The sequence below is a fragment of the Salvelinus fontinalis genome, chromosome 4 (assembly GCF_029448725.1).
Source record: "Salvelinus fontinalis isolate EN_2023a chromosome 4, ASM2944872v1, whole genome shotgun sequence".
Taxonomy (NCBI): domain Eukaryota; kingdom Metazoa; phylum Chordata; class Actinopteri; order Salmoniformes; family Salmonidae; genus Salvelinus; species Salvelinus fontinalis.
This window is the reverse complement of record NC_074668.1, coordinates 76,479,351-76,500,882: the sequence shown is the minus strand read 5'-3', so window position 1 is coordinate 76,500,882 and position 21,532 is coordinate 76,479,351. Positions and strand designations below refer to the sequence as shown.

The window sequence follows — 21,532 nt, the reverse complement described above, 5'->3', positions numbered from 1 at the left end:
ATCAAACCGATAGAGGGCAGTAGAAAAATGTGCGGTGGTTTGGAGTATCGAAGAGTTGACGGGTTTTGCCAGCTGACAACATGTTCACAGTGGAGCTAGCTAGCAATGTAAACAATCATTCTGCAACTCACAGGCACCGGAGTCTGTGTATTGATGTGATTTGAATGTAACTGAAGGAGTGGGACGGTTGTTTGATTTTAGTTGTTTTATGTCGCCCCCCTTCCCGAAATTGAAATATTTTTGGTGTCAATACCCTGTACAATAGGTGGCGGCAATACACCAATAGGTGTAGTCTGTCAATACAACTTTGAAGAAGAAGAAGAATCATTCTGCCAATTTGGCAGTATTTATCCTTGGATGACGGTAAATATTTGTCTAAATATACACATTTCTGAGAAGTATAGAAGATGGGCTGAGTTGAAAAATAATTGCTTGCTAGGTAACAGCAAGTCAGCTCAACATATCCCATGTAATACTGTACTAACTAGCACCTAGCTGCAACAGCCATTATTGTAGACGTTCCTGTTTCACTTCAGTCTGGTCAGATATAGGCATTGCTTTTGTGGCTAAATTTGAATGATATAGACCAACTTCATCTATATATGTTCTAGTGCATTTTGCAGCAGTGAAGGGGTCCACAGCAACTTTGATGCAACTGTGAACATCATCATCATCATGGCTTCGAGCTTCGCCCCACCGAAACTGGCTGATTTCATTCTCACAGAGAGGCTGGGCAGTGGCACCTATGCGACAGTTTACAAAGCCTACAGAAAGGTACGCCATTCGTTGCAGAACGAGTTAGCTAGCTACTAGCTAGCCTATAAGCACAACTACTTGCATAAACAACACAGGTAAATAGTAGCAACTTCCCTAATAGAAATGACCGTTTTGAGACTGGCTCTGTAGCCTGACATACAAACTGATGTCATGTCCCAGACTAGAGCATTGTTCAGTCTACTGGATCTGTGTGTACAGGGGGACAACCGGGAGGTGGTGGCAGTGAAGGTGGTTGGGAAGAAGAGTCTGAACAAGGTGTCAATGGAGAACCTGCTGACTGAGATAGAGATCCTGAAAACTGTTCGCCACCCTCACATTGTTCAGCTGAAGGACTTCCAGGTTTACAATCAGTTTAATATTTATCCAGCCCATCCCCACTCATATAAGTACATTTCATACAGGCTAACCTGACTCCCACATTGCTTGCCAGACAAGAGAGCACAAACTGATCTGGGACTCAGCAGGCTACATTTCATATCCTTGTCTGAGTGAATTGAGTCTAATCCTGTTCTCTGCCATTGGTCAGTGGGACAGTGAGAACATCTATCTGATCCTGGAGTGGTGTTCTGGTGGGGACCTGTCCCGTTTCATCCACAGTAGGCGCTTGCTACCTGAGAGGGTGGCTCGGCTCTTCCTGCAGCAGATAGGTGAGTCACACCAGAGTCAGTGGTGCGTTGGGTATAAGTAACCTACATAATTTAGAGCACTATTTAATGATGTTGAGCAGTTCTCTCTCTCTCTCTCTCTCACCCACTATCTCTCTCTTTCTCTCTCTCCCACTGAAATCAATCAGACTTTATTGACGTGGCAAGTTATATTACATACATTGTCAAAGTATACATATAACAAAAAATGGTGGGACCAACACCAATAAGGCACTCTCTCTCTTACTTTCTCTTCTCTTGCTACATGTCTGAAAACAGCCTGCGCTCTTCAGTTTCTCCATAATCATAACATCTCCCATCTGGACCTGAAACCCCAGAACATTCTGCTCAATGGTTCTGTTCTTAAACTAGCAGGTACAGCACACTGGCAAGTGCCGCAATCACACTTACATACAGTATTCCTTATGGTCACATTTCTATCTTTATTAATCTCTTGCATTTCATCACCATGGGACTGTGATATGAATCATAGCTGCGAAATCATAGCAGTGCCAATATGGCAGAGGTTATTGGTGGCACTGTCTCTGCGTTTTTCAGTTGTGACATTTTAAAATGATGGAATGAAACAGTTGCACCACTGAATCATGCATTAGAGGATTTTGTAATGCTGCTCCAAGTATTACCAGGTGTATCACAGTCTTGACTGAGACTAATCTAGTGCACTTTGCACTGAAACATTTTTGCCCTATGCTGTTGTCAGATTTTGGCTTTGCGAGTTACATGTCTCCGTGGGATGAGCAGAGTGCTCTGAGGGGCTCTCCTCTCTACATGGCCCCTGAGATGGTGTGTCGACGGCAGTATGACTCCAGGGTCGACCTCTGGTCTGTGGGAGTCATCCTGTATGGTAAGAGCACAGATTTAAATGGATAACTATCTCATCTCTTCGTGCAATTAAATAGAACACTATCCCCTCAAGAACACTCTATGCTTTCTTAAGCACAAACCAGACATTTCAGTGACATCAACGTTACCACTTTGAATGCCAAAGATGGTTTAAGTTTATATTGCTTTCTCACTTATTCTTATCATTTATTTGTTGTTCTTACTTCTGTATGTAGAGACACTATTTGGCCGGGCACCATTTGCCTCCAGATCCTATGCTGAACTGGAGGAGAAGATCCGCAGTGACAAGCCCATCGAGGTAAGCTCTGTTACATCTATTTAAAGAAATGTGTGGTAGCATTGATTGTTCATTCTGTGACTGCTGTTAGAAGAATCATTTTTTCCCCTGTGAGTATATTTGCCACCACAGGGTGGCACACTTGCCCAATAAACCTTATCTCGCAGTGCATTCTTATTGGAAGGGACACTCTTGTGCTGGAGTGGGTTCTACAGTTTCCTCCTCAATCCAGTGGTCAGGACAGAGTGTAATTAGTTGGAAGATAGATATAATTTATTCGACAATTTAAAAAATGTAATTCCAGCCACAAGTGCACAGCTGCAATTAAAATCATCAAGGATAACACAAAGTATGTGTGCAACTTCTTATAAAAACATTGTGGTCCTCTGGTTGTGTTGTGTGTTTCAGCTGCCTGCAGGGGCCAGAGTGTCCAGGAACTGCAGGGACTTACTGCTGCGGCTGCTGGACAGGGACCCTGACACCCGCCTCACCTTCACTCAGTTCTTCTCCCACCCTTGGGTGGACCTCGAGCACATGCCCAACGAAGAGAGCCTGGGGAAAGCGGTGTGTGTGTGTGTGTGTGTGTGTGTGTGTGTGTGTGTGTGTGTGTGTGTGTGTGTGTGTGTGTGTGTGTGTGTGTGTGTGTGTGTGTGTGTGTGTGTGTGTGCATGCAGGTGTGTGAGAGAGAGTTAGATGTGTTGGTGTGACTCGCTGTCTGTCTCCTCTTGCAGAAGGATCTGGTCCTGAAAGCTGTTCAGAAGGACCAGGAGGGTGATAGATCAGCTGCCCTGTCTCTGTACTGCAGCGCACTGGAACACTTTGTCCCCGCCATTCACTGTAAGAGCAACATGCACAGCCCCTATCTGCCACAGTAACAACTTCTCTCAGGTCTCATCTATATAATGCCTAATTCTGTACCACAGTCCAACATCAACTGAAAAGTGATACAAGCTCACAGAACTGGAGATGACATAATCAGAACACTATTGGTAACTGTCTAAGAAATGTATCTTCTCTCCCCTTTCCAGATGAAACAGACAGACTGCGTAAAGATGCCCTCAGGAAAAAGGTACAGAGTACATAAGTATATTTGGTCTACTGTATTTTTGTACCCCAAAGGCTAGACTGAAATTATTTGCATAACACATGGCATGGATGAAAAACACATGCTATGGATGACATCATAGAATGAAGTGAATGACAGCAATATAAACCCTTACTGCAGGTTAGTCAGTACGTGTCCAGGGCAGAGGGGCTGAAAGCTCTGGTGTCTGCAGACAACAGCCTCTGCTTTGAGCAGTTCAAGTCCACCAGAGACATCCTGAGAGGTAATACAGCTAATTTTACCCGCTGTACATCATAAATACCATATTTTATGACCCTTATATAGAGGACCTAATTTAAACACTACTTTATTTGAAGGGAAACTTCGTAAGGACTTGATAACACATTCATAAGACTCAGAAGGAGCACGTTATCAAGTGTAACTGGGTATTGAAAAGTACCTAGAAGCAGTGTTCTGAGAAGGCCTCAGGTCCAACCCTTACTCTCTCTCACTCTCTGTCCCCTTCTCAGAGATGTCCTGTGACCAACCACGGGTGCTGGCTGCTCTGGAGCTGGCATCTACAGCCATCGCCATGGTAAGCTGAGGGGACTGGGTACCATGAGCAGGGCAGGGCATGATGATGGAGCTCTGGGGAGACTACCAGAGAGGAGTGAGAGAGCTGGGAGGGTGGTAGTGGCTTGTAGATGCTGTCTACAGCAGGATGGATTGAAGGCTACCGCTACAGTGAAGGCTGTGCTATGGGATCTGGGGGCTTTCTTGATGGTGGACTACTATACCATAGTGGGATGTCTTCCTTTTCATAACACACTTGTATTCCATTCCAGGAGGAGAATGGGATAGAGGACCATGATACACTGGCTCTGTACCAGCAGAGTCTGGGAGAACTACTGCTAGCCCTGGCAGGTAAGGTCTGCTCACTGACAATCCCACATAGACTATATATGTCCTTTAGATGGGGAAAACAATGAGTCAGGCATCTATGCCACATACAGCGTCTGCTGCATGGACTCTAATAAACACAGGTGTGATTTTACAACCCTGCGGGGAGTCCGGGAGTAGCACCGGAATTCAATCTCCAGAATTAAGAGGCTATTACATCAGAGACCGCAGCAGAGCCTGCCCTGAGTGCCTGCTGTGTCTCCAGCCCTCAGCTTTGGCTGGCTGTTATTGTTATTAAAGAGAGACGGTGGCAGTGGTGGCCCATAATGGTCTTCTCTCCTCGGCGCTCTGGCTGCCTCTGCTCTGGCTCAGTGTATGTGGACTAGACTCCTCTAGGCTTTGGCCTGGTCTCTATTAGCCCTGACTCCACATGACCTCATCTGGGAGATGGTCCTGATGGCGGAGGGAGGCGAGGCAGGCAGGCGGGATGGGGATGATGATGGTGGAGCTGGAGCAAGATGTGGCTTTGAGCTGTGGATGAGACCTGGTGCCAGCGCCCTGTGTGTGGTATAGAGCCGCTCGCTGCCATCTGGTTTCCATTGAGAGCCCAACAGTTCATTTCTCAATGTTATTACACACTGGAAACAAATAAAAACTATTGTCTGTCTTAATAGAGAAGAGACGGCTTGAGTCGTTAAATCATCTGATGGATCAGGGGGAACGGGACCGTGGCACGTCAGCGAGACCAAGGGGATTGTGGGAGAAAACATTGTCCCTTTTGTCTCGCTATAGCCTTTGGTTGATTACATTCCCTTCACAGAATGCCTTGCTGCTGGAGAACTGCTCCCCTCCTCCTCAGGCAGGCTAATTGAAGAAAGACTGCTTCAGTTTCAAGGGTTCCCCCTGAGCCTCAGTGGACTATCACAACCAAACTGGCTGGGTAAATTACCCACTCTTGTGCAAACATGGTGATTGGGAGACCAGTGATCCATCTCTTTATATTCTCTCCACCCTCCCTCCTTCCTTCTCTTTCTCCCACTCCTCCCCCTCTATGTCTGTCTTCCAGCTGAAGGCCAGGGGCGCCGGAGAGAGTTGCTCCACTGTGAGGTGAGTTACTGGGGGTGAGGTGGATGAGAGGTTTTAGGTGAGAAGGTGATCTGAGTTACTGGGGATGAGGTGGATGAGAGGGTTTAGGTGAGAATGTGAGGTGAGTTACTGGGGGTGAGGTGGATGAGAGGTTTTAGGTGAGAAGGTGATCTGAGTTACTGGGGATGAGGTGGATGAGAGGGTTTAGGTGAGAATGTGAGTTGAGTTACTGGGGGTGAGGTGGATGAGAGGTTTTAGGTGAGAAGGTGATCTGAGTTACTGGGGATGAGGTGGATAAGAGGGTTTAGGTGAGAATGTGAGATGAGTTACTGGGTGTGAGGTGGATGAGAGGGTTGAGGTGAGTTACTGGGGATGAGGTGGATGAGAGGGTTTAGGTGAGAATGTGAGATGAGTTACTGGGTGTGAGGTGGATGAGAGGGTTGAGGTGAGAATGTGAGGTGAGTTACTGGGGGTGAGGTGGATGAGAGGGTTTTGGTGAGAATGTGAGGTAAGGGGGTGAGGAGACACCTGGTTCAGTGCTCGCCGTAACAGCACAGAGCACCTGAAGACATACACACAAACAGGTCTCTGAGACCAAACAAGCACAGCTATATCTGGGACGCAACACCCAGGAGTATTCTCTGGTAGTCACCTGAATGTTTCCCTGAATAAAAGCTACGAACGTAGTAGATCAGTGACATTGCAGTTTGGTGTACATATATCTTAATTGAATTAAAACATAAGTTAGTTGAAATCAAATAAAATAATTTAAATACAGTAAGACATTGTTAGTTTGGCAAAAAAAACCTAAGCAAACATTTGTGGGTTACATCTTTTGTCCAATGGAAAATAATTGCAAAAAAGGCAGATGACCTATGTAGCAAATTAGGCTAAAGTATCATTTGAGGGCTCACTAATGCAATAAAGTGAGCAGAAAGTAAACAATTTACACTAAATTGTTTGTCTTTCACAGATACCATTTAAAACAATCTCAAACACGTAATAAATTAACACAATTACCAGCTAATTCTAGGGCTACAATACCTCCTTTGCCAATTGGCCTGGACCCTTTATTGTCGACACGGAGCCCCGCCGATCCATCACGACTGGACTGCCGACGTGATCGCCCAATGTGGTCTCAACAGGCTATTCTGTTAATGTCGCCGAAGAACCATCTACTAGCCCCGGCCCGCTAGCTTTTCTGAACGCTGTGTCCCCTACTCGCCTAGAATAGTAGTGACTACTGAACTGCACCCTGACTCACCTATTGCTGCTCTTTTGACCCTATGATCACTCGGCTACACAGCTGATACCCCCTGGACTGTTTCAATACTAGGTAATTTTGTTTACTTGTCGGCCCCAGCCTCAAACTCAGGTCCTGTATGTACCTAATTGACCCGCTCTGCCCGTTCATCGCCATTTACCCGTTGTTGTCTTAGCTCTCCTGATCAACACTTGTGATTGCTTTATGCCTCTCTCTAATGTCAATATGCCTTGTCTACTGCTGTCTTGGCTAGTTCTTACTCTTTTTATTTCACTGTAGAGCCCTCAGTCCCGCTCAAAATGCTTTAGATAACTCCTTTGTCCCACCCCACACACATGCGGAGACCTCACCTGGCTTAAGTGGTGCCTCCAGAGACGAAACCTCTCTCATCGTCACTCAACGCCTAGGTTTACCTCCACTGTACTCACATCCTACCATACCCTTGTCTGTACATTATGCCTTGAATCTATTCTACCACGCCCAGAAATCTGCTCCTTTTATTCGCTGTCCCCAACGCACTAGACGACCAGTTCTTATAGCCTTTAGCAGTACCCTTATCCTACTCCTCCTCTGTTCCTCTGGTGATGTAGAGGTTAACCCAGGCCCTGTAGCCCCCAGTTCCACCCCTATTCCGCAGGCGCTATCATTTGTTGACTTCTGTAACCGTAAAAGCCTTGGTTTATTGCATGTTAACATCAGAAGCCTCCTCCCTAAGTTTTTTTTTTTCTTTCACTGCTTTAGCACACTCCGCCAACCCTGATGCCCTAGCCGTGTCTGAATCTTGGCTTAGGTAGACCACCAAAATTCTGAAATTTCCATCCCCAACTATAACATTTTCCGCCAAGATAAAACTGCCAAAGGGGGTGGAGTTGCAATCTACTGCAGAGATAGCCTGCAGGCTATGTCATGGTATCCAGGTCTGTGGCCAATCAGTTCGAGCTTCTACTTTTAAAAATCCACCTTTCCAGAAGTAAGTCTCTCACTGTTACCGCTTGTTATAGAGCCCCCTCATCCCCCAGATGTGCCCTGGACACCATATGTGAATTAATTGCCCCCCATTTATCTTCAGAGTTTGTACTGTTAGGTGACCTAAACCGGGATATGCTTAACACCCCGGCCGTCCTACAATCTATGCTAGATGCCCTCAATCTCACACAAATTATTATGGAATGTACCAGGTACAACCCTAAATCCGTAAACACAGGCACCCTCATAGATATCATCCTGACCAACCTGCCCTCTAAATACACCTTTGTGGTCTTCAACCAGGATCTCAGAAATCACAGCCTCATTGCCTGCATCCGTAATGGGTCCACGGTCAAACGACCACCCCTCATCACTGTCAAACGCTCCCTAAAACACTTCAGCGAGCAGGCCTTTCTAATTCGCCTGGCCCGGGTATCCTGGAAGGATTTTGACCTCATTCTATCAGTAGAGGATGCCTGTTTATTCTTTAAAAGTGCTTTCCTCAACATCTTAAATAAGCATGCCCCGTTCAAAAAATGTAGAACTAAGAATAGATATAGCCCTTGGTTTACTCCAGACCAGACTGCCCTCGACCAGCACAAAAACATCCTGTGGCGTACTGCATTAGCATCAAATAGCCCCTGCGCTTTTTCAAACAGAAATTTGCGTCCTGTAGCACAAACTCCAAAAAGTTCTGGGACACTAAAGTCCATGGCGAATAAGAGCACCTCCTCCCAGCTGCCCACTGCACTGAAGCTAGGAAACACTATCACCACCGATAAATCTACGATAATCGAGAATTTCAATAAGCATTTTTCTACAGCTGGCCATGCTTTCCACCTGGCCACCCCTACCCTGGTCAATAGCTCTGCACCCCCCACGCCTCCCCCATTTCTCCTTCACCCAAATCCAGATAGCTGATGTTCTGAAAGAGCGGCAAAATCTGGATCCCTACAAATCAACTGGGCTAGACAATCTGGACCCTCTCTTTCTAAAATGATCTGCCACAGTTGTTGCAATCCCTATTTCTAGCCTGTTCAACCTCTCTTTCGTATCGTCCAAGATCCCCAAAGATTGGAAAGCTGCCGCGGTCATCCCCCTCTTCAAAGAGGGAGACACTCTAGACCAAAACTGTTACAGACCTATAAGGTGAGGCAGGTAGCCTAGTGGTTAGAGAGTTGGACTAGTAACCGAAAGGTTGCAAGATCAAATCCCGAGCTGACAAGGTAAAAATCTGTTGTTCTGTCCTGAACAAGGCAGTTAACCCACTGTTCCTAGGCCGTCATTGAAATAAGAATTTGTTCTTAACTGACTTGCCTAGTTAGATAAAGGTACAATTTTAAAAATCTATCGTACCCTGCCTTTCTAAAGTCTTCGAAAGCCAGTTAAGAAACAGATCGTCGAACATTTCGAATCCCACCGTACCTTCTCTGCCATGCAATCTGGTTTCTGAGCTGGTCATGGGTGCACCTCAGCCACGCTTAAGGTCCTAAACGATATCATAACCGCCATCGGTTACTGTTCAGCCGTCTTCATCGACTTGGCCAAGGCTTTCGACTCTGTCAATCACCTTATTTTTATCGGCAGACTCAACAGCCTTGGTTTCTCAAATGACTGCCTCGCCTGGTTCACCAACTACTTCTCTGATAGAGCAGTGTCTCAAATCAGAGGGCCTGTTGTCTGGACCTCTCGCAATCTCTATGGGGTTGCCACAGGGTTCAATTCTCGGCTGACTCTTTTCTCTGTATACATCAATGATGTCACTCTTGCTGCTGGTGATTCTCTGATCCACCTCTACGCATACGACACAATTCTGTATACTTCTGGCCCTTCTTTGGACACTGTGTTAACAAACCTCCAGACGAGCTTCAATGCCATACAACACTCCTTCCGTGGCCTCCAACTGCTCTTAAATGCAAGTTAAACTAAATGCATGCTCTTCAACCGATCGCTGCCCACACCCGCCTGCCCATCTAGCATCACTACTCTGGACGGTTCTGACTTAGAATATGTGGACAACTACAAATACCTAGGTGTCTGGTTAGACTGTAAACTCTCCTTCCAGACTCACACTAAGCATCTCAATCAAAATGAAATCTAGAATTCACTTCCTATTTCGCACAAAGCCTCCTTCACTCATGCTGCCAAACATAACCTCGTAAAACTGACTATCCTACCGATCCTAGACTTCAGTGATGTCATTTACAAAATAGCCTCCAACACTCTACTCAGCAAATTGGATGTAGTCTATCACAGTGCCACCCGTTTTGTCACCAATGCCCCATATACTACCCACCACTGCGACCTATATGCTCTCGTTGGCTGGCTCAAGCTTCATATTCGTCGCAAAACCCACTGGCTCCAGGTCATCTATACGTCTTTGCTAGGTAAAGCCCCGCCGTATCTCAGCTCACTGGTCACCAGCACCACCCGTAGCACACGCTCCAGCAGGTATATTTCACTGGTCATCCCCGAAGCCAACTCCTCCTTTGGCTGCCTTTCCTTCCAGTTCTCTGCTGCCAATGACTGGAACGAATTGCAAAAATCACTGAAGCTGATGACTTATATCTCCCTCACTAAGCATCAGCTGTCAGAGCAGCTTACCGATCATTGCACCTGTACATAGCACATCTGTAAATAGCCCACCCAACTACCTCATTCCCATATTGTTATTTATTTTTTGCTCCTTTGCACCCCAGTATCTCTACTTGCACATTCATGTTCTGCACATCTATCACTCCAGTGTTTAATTGCTAAATTGTAATAATTTTGCCACTATGGCCTATTTATTGCCTTACCTCCCTAATCTTACTACATTTGCACTCACTGTAAATATACTTTTCTATTGTGTTATTGACTGTATGTTTGTTTATTCCATGTGTAACTCTGTGTTGTTGTTTGTGTCGCATTGCTTTGCTTTATCTTGGCCACGTCGCAGTTGTAAAGGAGAACTTGTTCTCAACTGGCCTACCTGGTTAAATAAAAAAATCTATACAAATATCAGTCATATGACACTATAATGGTATCCACTGCACTAGCAATGGTCAGGTGAAATAGCTAAGCCTTGACATTTAGTTGGAGAGGTTATACTCTTACAGCAGTTACTTCAATTAGTTTGACTGTATTAATATTCAGTGGTAAAGGAAAGTTATTCTTTCATGTTTTGAGCATTTGTTTTGCAAGCAACCAGGTCAACAACACACAACAATGTTTCAACAACAAACCCCAGAGGGAGAGAGATTTAAACCTGGGCTCATAGACCTCCCTATTTGAAGTTTTATGGGCGCTTGGCTTAAGTAAATTCAGATGCGGCTATAATAATCGAACGCTGGGGAGGACTGCAGATCGAAAGCATGTGTGTGAGAACGCAAAGAGCCCCGACTGCAGCTAGGAATGGTCTCCATGTGTGTTGGTTCATCTCTAGAGCACAGTTCAGCCTTTCTTAACTCAGGGCTGTAATTCCCAGTTCAATATGCCTGGGCTTATCATATAAGAACACCAGCCTTGATCTAGTTGGAAGGTTAATACATTTATATTACAGCTGTAATCTTACTTTGGGTGTGATTTTATAGTATTACAGCCTTGGTGCTGAGGTTAATATGATATAAAATGTTGGGAGTCTGGGTGGATGCAGCCGGCTCTGTCTCAGTCAGGATGATTATTCTACCACAACAGATCTGTCTTTTAAAGGGTCATTATAGGAAGCCATCCACCTTGGTCTACCCTCATCATCACCATCACCAGACATTATAGAAAGGAGAATGTGGATGAGTGTGGATGGATTACATACTAAACACCACCTCTCACTTTGCAGATCAAGAGCCTAATGACCCGAGCTGAATACCTCAAAGAACAGATCAAGGTAGGAATAGCGATGACTTGACTTTAGATATTAGTAGATATAAAAATCCCAAGAAAACATTTTGGCACGTGATTTTGAGTCGTATTATCTTTTTGTGTCTTTCAGATGCTAGAGACCCAAAAAGACGTGTCAATGGATAGAGAGCCTCTATCAGAATCTGTGAGAAGTTGTGAGTATCCCTGTGAGGGTAGCATAGTATTCACATTTCCCCTTAGATATTGTGTACGTGCTGGTGTAGGGGTGTGCGTCACAGAATGTCCCAGCAGAGGGGCTTGCAGCTAAGCAGACTGGTCATTTACTTAACCAGGGGTTAAGTGAAAAGCTGTAATGTAATTTCCCTTCAGTGGAGGTTTTTCCACCACTAAAATACTAGCTGTTGTCTTACCATGCTGGCCTCCCCGTAGGAGCATCTGGATCTTTGATTTCAGCTCAGTCCTGCACAGCGCTGGGCTGCTCTGCCCTCTGACCTATAAAACCCACCTTGTGAAAGTGAGACTTGGTTATAACCAAGGAGAATAACCCCCCTCCCCCAGTCACAACACACACACACATGCACAACACACACACTAGCTGCGAGGGAGGGAGTTAGTTGATATATAGTAGAGCCAGACAATATCCTGTTTCGAGTTAGAAATTCCAGAGGAATTATGTGCAAAGGGGGTTCAATGAATTTGGAACAGATTCAGGTTTCAGAAACATGGCTTGTTACGTTGCTGTTATTTTAACACACCGGCGGCCACAGTCAGCCATGTCATGTTGGCAGCTCTCCAGCTGGAGGGGTCACAGCAACGCCCAAGACTGTCTGGCTGGTGACCTTAAACTACTACTACGCTAACTACAAACAAAGCAGTAAAGTCTAGGCCTAATGCTCTCAATCGGTATCCTAAATGCCACCCTATTCCATACATAGTTCAGCCCGGTCAAAAGTAGTGAGCTATGTGGGAGTAGGGTGCCATTTGGTACACAGCCTCAGTCTCTGAGCTTGTCCCATAATACAGGACAGTAATACAGCCATTATACATTTTTATTGCCATGTGTATTGAATGCATTGGAAATCTTAATTACTCAACAGAAATCTACTCACAGATCAGCACTGAGGTAAGCCATGTCTATATGATGATAATGCAGTCTCTAACACATCTGTCTGTCGATGCTCGCCCTCTTCAGCATGCTGTGTGCAGTGAGCCAGCCTGGCAGTAGGAACCAGAGAGAGGGTCCATCGTGCCTGCGGAGCACCAGACCTCCTGCACCTCTACGGGTCAGGCTAAGGAATCCCTCAGGCCTCTGAGACCATGACCTCATTAGTCTCGCATCACCATACTCGTAAGTCTCAATCATTGCACGGCTGTTGTTTCCCAACAAAAGTGAGAAAGCCTGGAAATGGAGGCTATGGCGTCAGAGACAATCTACCCTGTAATTACTCTGCCTGGACTTCAACTAGCAGCTTGTCAGCCTTGCATCCCCCTCACCAACACAACACAGAAGACTGTCACAGTCTCCAGTCACTGCTCAGCCTCTAAGCCCTCCTGCCTAACCATTCATATGGAAAGGCTGGACAGCTTGTATGCTAATACTGTACTGTCATGATAAACTAGTGCTGTATCATGTTGTTGTGTTATGTTGCAGGATGAATAAGAGTAATAATGAGCCTCAAGTGCTTGTAGTTGCACAATAGATGGCGACTTGAACTCAGAATGGCTACCCAGCATAGCAAGTTTGTCGTCTGTAACTGAAGGGAGTTATCGAAATGTATCATGAATATTTGGGAAAGCCCTTCTGTTGCCCCACACATACACACACACAAAGTAAATCCCTTTTCTGTGGCCTGACCACAGCCTCACCACGCTCCCTCTGCTGATGGAGCAGCCTCTACCACTATGAGAGGAAAACTGGAGAGGTGCGGCTGCTGCCTTATTTACTCTGTAGACTTTCATTTACTTTTGGGTTGGCACCGGTCAGGATGAAGGCATACAGTAGCAACTGTGAAGTCAAGGCGTGCGTCACAACTCAGCCTGCTTTAGTAGCCTGCCAAAAGATTGGACATTTGGTGACAGGTTAACCGTTATTGCTGTTGTGGGTATTTTTTTTCTGTTTGTTTTCAGTGAGCAAGGTTGTGTGCATGAATCTACTTTCAAGGGAACTTTTAGTATTTGTGAATATGCTGTATCATAGGAGGCTATTGCTGTTTAATCAGGTAATGGAATGGTGTAACTGAAAAGGAAGAAATGTGTCGAATTGAAAACTCACAATTGTGTATTGTTTTGTATGGATATGATTTTATAAATTATTTATTACTGTAAAAGGCTGATTCAATTGAATTAAAATTGGCTATGTAATGTGTTGTAATGGCCTGTATTCATTGTGTTTTGAGATAAAGCCCAAGATTGAGTAAATTAAAGTAGAGTACCTTTGGAAAGTATTCAGACACCTTGACTTTTTCCACATTTTGTTACGTTACAGCCTTATTCTAAAATGGATTAAATAAATAAAAATCCTCAGCAATCTACACACAATACCTCATAATGATAAAGTGAAAACAGGTTTTTAGAAATGTTTGCACTCATTAACAAAACAAACAGATGCCTTATTACATATGTATTCAGACCCTTTGCGATGAGACTCAATTGAGCTCAGGTGCATCCTGTTTCCATTGATCATTCTAGAGATGTTTCTACAACTTGATTGGAGCCCACCTGTGGTAAATTCAATTGATTGGACATTATTTGGAAAGGCACACGCCTGTTTATGTAAGGTCCCACAGTTGACAGTGCATGTCAGAGCAAAAACCAAGGCATGAGGTCGAAGGAATTCATAGAGCTCCGAGACAAGATTGTGTCGAGGCACAGATCTGGAGAATGGTACCAAAACAAATCTGCAGCATTGAAGGTCCCCAAGAACACAGTGGCCTCCATCATTCTTAAATGGAAGAAGTTTGGAACCACCGAGACTCTTCTTAGAGCTGGCCGCCCGGACAAACTGAGGAATCGGGGGAGAAGGGCCTTGGTCAGGCAGGTGACTAAGAACCCGATGGTCACTCTGACAGAGCACTAGAGTTCCTCTGTGGAGATGAGAGAACCTTCCAGAAGGACAACCATCTCTGCAGCACTCCACCAATCAGGCATTTATGGTAGAGTGGCCAGACGGAAGCCACTCTTCAGTAACTGGCACATGACAGCCCGCTTGGAGTTTGCCAAAGGGCACCTAAAGACTCTCAGACCATGAGAATCAAGATTCTCTGATCTGATTAAGCCTAGATTGAACTATTTGGCCTGAATGCCAAGTGTCACGTCTGGAGGTAACCTGGCACCATTCCTACATTGAAGCATGGTGGTGGCAGCATCATGCTGTGGGGATGTTTTTCAGCGGCAGGGACTGGGATTCTAGTCAGGATCGAGACAAAGATGAACAGAGCAAACTACAGAGAGATCCTTGATGAAAACCTGCTCCAGAGTGCTCAGCACCTCAGACTGGGGCGATGGTTCACCTTCCAACAGGACAACGTCCCTAAGCACACAGCCAAAACAACGCAGGAGTGGCTTCGGGACAAGTCTCTGAATGTCCTTGAGTGGTCCAGCCAGAGCCCGGACTTGAACCTGATCGAACATCTCTGGAGAGACCTGAAAATAGCTGTGCAGCAACGCTCCCCATCCAACCTGACAGAGCTTGGGAGGATCTGCAGCGAAGAATGGGAGAAAAACCACAAACACAGATATGCCAAGCTTGTAGTGTCCCACCCAAGAAGACTCAAGGCTGTAATCACTGCCAAAGGTGCTTCAACAAAGTACTGAGTAAATGATCTGAATACTTATGTAAATGTGATATTTCAGTTTTTAATTTTTAATAAATTAGCAACAATTCCAAAAAACAGTTTTTGCTTTGTCATTATGGGGTATTGCGTGTAGATTGATGAGGGGGAAAAAAACGATTAATCAATTTTAGAATAAGGCTGTAAAAAATGTGGGAAAAGTAATGTGGTCTGAATACTTTTTTCCGAAGGCACTGTACTTGTAATTCGGGTTGAAATGTAAAGCTTGGTAAAATAATATTGTGGTCTGAGTGTAAGGTTTCATGGATGTCTTGGTGAGTCTGTCACTGCCTGTTGGAGGCCTACTGCTGTCTCGTGGCCATGTAGTCACCATTTGGTTCCCTCTCCTGAGGACACAACTGGCCTGTTTCCATAACGTAAGGCGAGGAAGCCCTAATGTAGTCCAGGGTAGCAGGGCGTGTAGAGGACTGGCATGAGCACCAGTAGAGATGGCGGTATACGCTATAAGGGAATGCCAAAAAGTTGAATAGTCAACCACTATGCCTTTTACCCCTTTGACCCCCTTGCCAACCAACCACAGCCCTGTGGCATTGTGAGTTTAATTGGCCTCCATTTCAGTTCAGCTCCATCATGAGCACTTGTACCCTTTCCCCCTCTCCTGGCACTCTATCAGTCTCTGTTGGTACTCCTAATGGGACGACGGTGGAGCTGTATTGACATCAGCTAAAGTTATAAGGGGGGAGGTTAATCCGTAAGGAACTAAGGACCCCTCAACTTCCCTACCCCCAAACACACACACATCAACCATTCACAGTGGGTAGACTGCTATCATGAATAGAACATTGTACAGATGAGAAACAAAACTCTCCCCTAAATCCCTGTGTCACCCCCTCTCGTAGGCCTGGGGGCAGGCAGGGGTTTGTTTCAGAGAAACGTTGAATAAAGATAATTTAGAAAATGGGCCCCAGCACACTGCAGCCTCTGTAAATCCTCCCTCTGCCGTCCCCCACTCACCCCAAGGCTCCCCTGCTTCTGTTTGTTTTGATTTTGTTCCCAGAAGCTGAGTGGGGGATTTGAAGGAGGGGTGTGGGTGAGTTAGAGTTGGACAACTTTGAGATGCATGGCGATGGTTAGACAGATTGGCTGAGTTAGGAGGGTCTTACCACAACTATACAGAATCCCTTTCCCTCCCTTCCGCTTTTAAATGCACCAGTGAAACGCACTTTTGAACAATCTAAGGACTGTCTGTTGAGCGTTACGAGCAAGTATTTTGTTTAGAAAATAATGTAAGTAAGCATTTCGCTGTAAAGTCTACACCTGTTGTATTCGGCGCATGTGACCAATCAAATTTGATTTAGATGAAGATGGGAAGGGGACAACTTGGTCAGTCTATTGTCAAAGGAACTATGAATGGAACACAGATTTCCTGTCATGACTTCAAATTCCACTTATCTTGACTCGATCAAACTTAGATTACATAACACTTCCATACAGTTTGTTAAGGACCTGTAAATAAAGAATTATTACTATGAGCTATTTGTGCCAATGATTTATATTTACCTACTAACCTGTCTAAAAGGTTATTAGCAGGATTTAGGAGATAAGTAGACACAAAAACACCCATTGCATTCTCACTGTGTTATAAAAATGCTACATTTATTAATGTGCTATATTTCCATAGTTATTTCTCTGAAAATGTCATTGAAGACCAAGAGAACTGAGAAGCACTGTAAGGGAAAACGATCAAATACACAATACTGCATTCTCAAGAGTCGTGACTGACCTTTTAACACTGACACAGAAAGTGCCATTTACAAGTAATTAGGCACAATTTACCAGGAAGCAGTAACTTAAACCTGAAATGTCTCAAAGAGCACAGAGAGTCCTGGCCTTCTCTTCCAAATAAGATGTATTATGCAGCCAGACACTTAACATTCCTGCTTGGGTTTCAGTTACACTGGGCCTGATCACTAAAGTATTACACAATGCTGGTATTATGAAGGATACACAGCAGTCACACAGTTACTTGTGGTTTCAGCAGCCACAGGAGGCATTCATTCAGATGCAATCACCCTGTTCTAGGACTATTGTGTCAACAAAATACATGTCTCTAAAAAAAAAAATACAAATTCCAGGGAAGTTGGATGATATGAGAAGACAATGGTAGTGAGAGGTCCTGTTTTGTCTTTTCATGTAAAAGTTGCTATTGCCAGGACTACCAGAAATGCAAGTGTATCATTTCAAAAATCAACGCAGTAGACATTCAAAACGATTCAATGTCTGCTGGTCCTTTTGCTTTGCTTGGCAATGGCACAAGTTCACATTCAAGGGCGACACGTGACTTTGGAGCCTGATCCAAAATGACATTTTTCCCTTATTGAACATTCCAGTCTTCTCTAGTTCCAGCGCAGTTACATTTGCCTATACTTTAGGGCTGACAGTTTTGGTGTGATGTTTCATTTAGTTGGGGCTTGGAAACATTCCTACTTTGAATAACATACAGTTGGACTTTTTGACTCACACTTAATCATTTTATTACATAAATTATTTTCCATATATAACAAGTATCCATTATTTCTTTCCACAATGGTTGAGATGACAAATCTACCAGCAGAATTATTTCAAAAAACAATGTTTTTGTACATGTAAACCACTGCCATATTATTCATGAGGTGGTGTATTGACTGTAAAGTCACAATGGACAAAATTGGACACTAATTTACAGCATTAATATATGACATATACATGTAAAACATAGATTCCTTCATTATTTTATTTTTTTATGTATATAATTTAACATCAACATGACAGTTACATTTCCCTATGGACCAGCATCAACCCAACAAGGTGAAATAAAAAAGAAATGACATTGACGATCATGACAAAAACAAAGATTAGTTTAGAACAACTTAAAGTGACATCTTGTAAAGATAATGACAAGACACAGAAGGATTAGCTTCATTAAAAAATAATGGAATAACTTCTTAGCCTTTTCCCTTCTTACTAAATATCTAGGCTAACTGTCAAGCATGTTTCTGTCCTGGAAAGGAACCCATTACACTTTATATGAAATGAATAATAAATTAAACTAGGCCTATTAACAAGTAGCTTGTGTACTGCTGTTCATAGTAATAAACTGGTATTTCTTATTTTTTTCTGAGAAAAAACACTAGTGCCTCTTCTTTTGTCCATATAAGTCTATCATAAGTCCACATTCATCTTGTAAAGGCCAGTGTATAAGGAGAAGGGTGACTTCTTGTTTTCAATAAAGAAAGGGGGTCCCTAAAGGGGGAGAGTGGTGGGACATTTTAAATAAACTATCAAGAGTGGGGGATGTGTCATGGGGGGTAGGGGGGCTGGAGAGGCACTTCAGTTAATTTAACTAGGCCTACTTGATTCCAAACCCTTGTCTGTTCACTGGCAGTTCCCCACAAATATTTGAAGTGTGATGGCTGCAACAATGCAGAGGCCCCTAAAATAAAGAGGAAAGCAAACAGAAACTGGACTGGTCCAATGTTTATCTTAAGTCTTAATAAAGCCACACTCCAAGGACCATTGAGACAAAACTAAACAAATAGGCATAAGAGTTTAAAAGGTAGCCCAGAAGTAATGGATGCAATGCCCAATGAGGAGTATTGTTACAATGAAGTCAAGTTTGGTTCACTTCTCCTTAAAAAATCACTTTATGGATCTTTACACTCCAGAACAGTTTCGACCTAGGATATTTCATGAGTAGCCTAGGCCTAGTTTGCAAATTGAATTGGTGGTCTGAATGTCCTGTAAATTCTTGTGTCCCAGATGAAGGCATTAAGGCATCACATCAAAATATGAAAAATCAATTAGGCCCATAGGAGATTACTAGTAGCAAAAAGTATTCCGCTACATCAAACCCACGTGCTCATTCGATTGGACCCGTCCCCGAGCAGACTGTCCTGTCTGTCCAACTGAGAGGTCACAACAAGAGGCCACATTCATTTCTCAAAAGAATATCCGTGCGAGAGTGATGCATAATAAGGCCATATAGATCGACAGCTGCGGGGAACTAACATTTGAGTCAGGAGGATATATCTCCTCTGTTTTCGATTCATAGTCTTCATCCTCATACATATCGTCCATATCTGCCTGGTCTGAAATAACACTGTGGTCTCCAATCTGGCACAGTTTGCTCATGTTCTCCTTGACTACCTCACAGAACGGCCTTTCCACCCCGTCGCACACACACTGGTTTAGTAGCATGCCATTTGGGATGAATAGCATCTGTTGTATTGTGGCCTTGCACCTGGACGAGCATTTCCTGCCGTTGAAGAGTTGCCCACAGTAAGACAAATAGGCTGTCAGGGAGGAGTGGCAGCCGGTGTCGTCCTCGCAGCGTTGACGGGCCTCTGTGCATCCTATCCCCCCCGCGTCTCCAGGATACCTCCGGGGGAGGCATGGCTCAATCGCCCGCTTTGCATCCCTACACTCCATGTCCTGACCACAGTCACACCTCTCGAGGTAAGGGCCATTGCGGGTGTGATTCAGTCTTATCAACGCGTTGATACAGTGGCTGGGGCATTGCCTTCTGGTGCCTCTAATGTTTCCTTCACAGGCGGCTAGATACTGGCTATATGCAAGCTCGCAGTCTGCCTCCTCGTGGCATCGGAGCAGGGCTTGCCAACATATTAACTGGGCATCTAGCGCCAACAGCACCGATGAGAAGAGCGCCAGAGCGCTGCACCAACTTTTCATGCTGGAGAGAGCTCTAGTTCGACGATGCGCACATTTTCCTCCAGTTAGTGCGGGACAGCCAAGTCTATGATGAATTTAAAACGTAATGTAACTAATAAACCCATTTAGTACGAGGCGTTTATGGTCCAAACATAAATGTGTTTAGTAAGCATTCATGGTCCAAACATGAATGTGTTTAGTAGGCCTAGCTACAAACCTAAAGACATCCCTCTGCCTCTCCAATACACGCTTGACAGTTGTGGAATAACAGTCCGTTTTATGCGGTATAATGAATCCAGTCTGGGACGGATGAGTAAAAATGTTGAAATCCTTTGCATAGAGTCAGCTACGCAACAAAGCAACACTATCCTCCGCAAAACTGTCACAGCCGTGTCAGTAAAAAAGGAACAAAAAGTGACCACATGCGCAGTCCAAAGTTCGGACACCTACTATCAACATTTCATGCCCTCGTTTGAAAGCATAACTCTTTACTCTTGTTTTCAAAATACGTCCAACTTCCTTGGCTTTAAAAAACTTTCATATTTTCCATGTTCTGTATTCCATACTATTTTGGTTGAATTCATTAGGACTACCTCTTCTCACTGTAGCATTTTCTCTAGCTATGTGTCTTTGTCCCCCTCTTGCAGTTACGCTTCACGCTTCGTTAATCTTTCCCCCACAACACCCCTCCTTTTCCAGAAAAAGAAAGGAAAGTTTTCCTTGCCCCCTCTCCCATTTACAATCCTGGTCAACGATTGGTCGTCATTGACGAGTTCGTGGGACTCATTTCTATAGCAAAGTAGTTTTTGGAAATCTGCTCGTCATACAGGATAAATAAAATGTTTATAAATTTAATGAAACTCACGACCTGTGTGGTCCCCCTTACAAAACACGTCAACGTTTGGGGAGGTAGTGAGTGTGGGGCGCACACAAGCCCCCTAGCAGTCGACAGAAAGCATTCCATTGCTAGAAGCTCACATTTGCACCCACTGCTCCAATTTTAAGTGCAGAAAAAAACAAATCTGTTCCTTTTTAGCGATAACCCGAGGAGGGAAACCTCTATGAAAACCGTCGCACAGTGAGGGTTTCACTTAAAGTTCTACTAATTGTCTCTCTTTTCACTCTCCCTCACGCTGTTCTTTCTAGTGAGTTTTTAAGCCCTGATTGATAGAACAGAATGGAAGAGAATAGTATTTTCTGGCCCGTTTCACCCCAATTGTGTCAAATTGGCCATGCAGTGGCACAGTGTCTTTCTGGGCTGAAGATTGTTCACGCCCTGCGCCTATCAATAGAGGAAGGTTTAGCATCAATATATTTTACAGCTCTCCCCTTTCACACCGCACTTGAAAACTACCAATAGCTCAGGCTTCTCTG

General features: G+C 44.4%; 2 protein-coding genes across 3 annotated transcripts; one reads left to right on the top strand and one right to left on the bottom strand.

Annotated features, from left to right (window-relative positions):
* Positions 1 to 19: 19 nt before the first annotated feature.
* Positions 20 to 16,983, top strand: LOC129854438 (serine/threonine-protein kinase ULK3-like). 2 transcript variants are annotated; one of them, XM_055921483.1, is made up of 18 exons: positions 22 to 107; positions 266 to 363; positions 612 to 774; positions 976 to 1,116; positions 1,304 to 1,424; positions 1,701 to 1,796; positions 2,143 to 2,286; positions 2,501 to 2,583; positions 2,971 to 3,126; positions 3,294 to 3,399; positions 3,591 to 3,631; positions 3,788 to 3,890; positions 4,138 to 4,202; positions 4,453 to 4,531; positions 5,574 to 5,614; positions 11,638 to 11,685; positions 11,791 to 11,854; positions 12,853 to 16,983. In XM_055921483.1, exons 3-18 carry the CDS (start codon positions 676 to 678, stop codon positions 12,867 to 12,869), a joined length of 1,404 nt encoding a protein of 467 aa, XP_055777458.1. In that variant the 5' UTR covers positions 22 to 107; positions 266 to 363; positions 612 to 675; the 3' UTR covers positions 12,870 to 16,983. The 2 variants fall into 2 exon arrangements, with proteins under 2 accessions (XP_055777459.1, XP_055777458.1); XM_055921484.1 differs by lacking the exon at positions 1,701 to 1,796 and having other exon boundaries at positions 20 to 363.
* Positions 16,984 to 17,079: 96 nt separating this feature from the next.
* Positions 17,080 to 21,036, bottom strand: LOC129854439 (growth arrest-specific protein 1-like). Its single transcript, XM_055921486.1, has one exon. It carries the CDS (start codon positions 20,177 to 20,179, stop codon positions 19,430 to 19,432), a length of 750 nt encoding a protein of 249 aa, XP_055777461.1. The 5' UTR covers positions 20,180 to 21,036; the 3' UTR covers positions 17,080 to 19,429.
* Between the last annotated feature and the right edge of the window lie 496 nt (positions 21,037 to 21,532).

Bases quoted from the DNA above. Each gene is read 5' to 3' on its own strand.
- LOC129854438 (XM_055921483.1), top strand. From the start codon at position 676: ATGGCTTCGAGCTTCGCCCCACCGAAACTGGCTGATTTCATTCTCACA. The intron at 1,117-1,303 runs GTTTACAATCAG...GCCATTGGTCAG, and splicing joins TTCAGCTGAAGGACTTCCAG to TGGGACAGTGAGAACATCTA. The intron at 11,686-11,790 runs GTAGGAATAGCG...TGTGTCTTTCAG, and splicing joins ACCTCAAAGAACAGATCAAG to ATGCTAGAGACCCAAAAAGA.
- LOC129854439 (XM_055921486.1), bottom strand. From the start codon at position 20,179: ATGAAAAGTTGGTGCAGCGCTCTGGCGCTCTTCTCATCGGTGCTGTTG.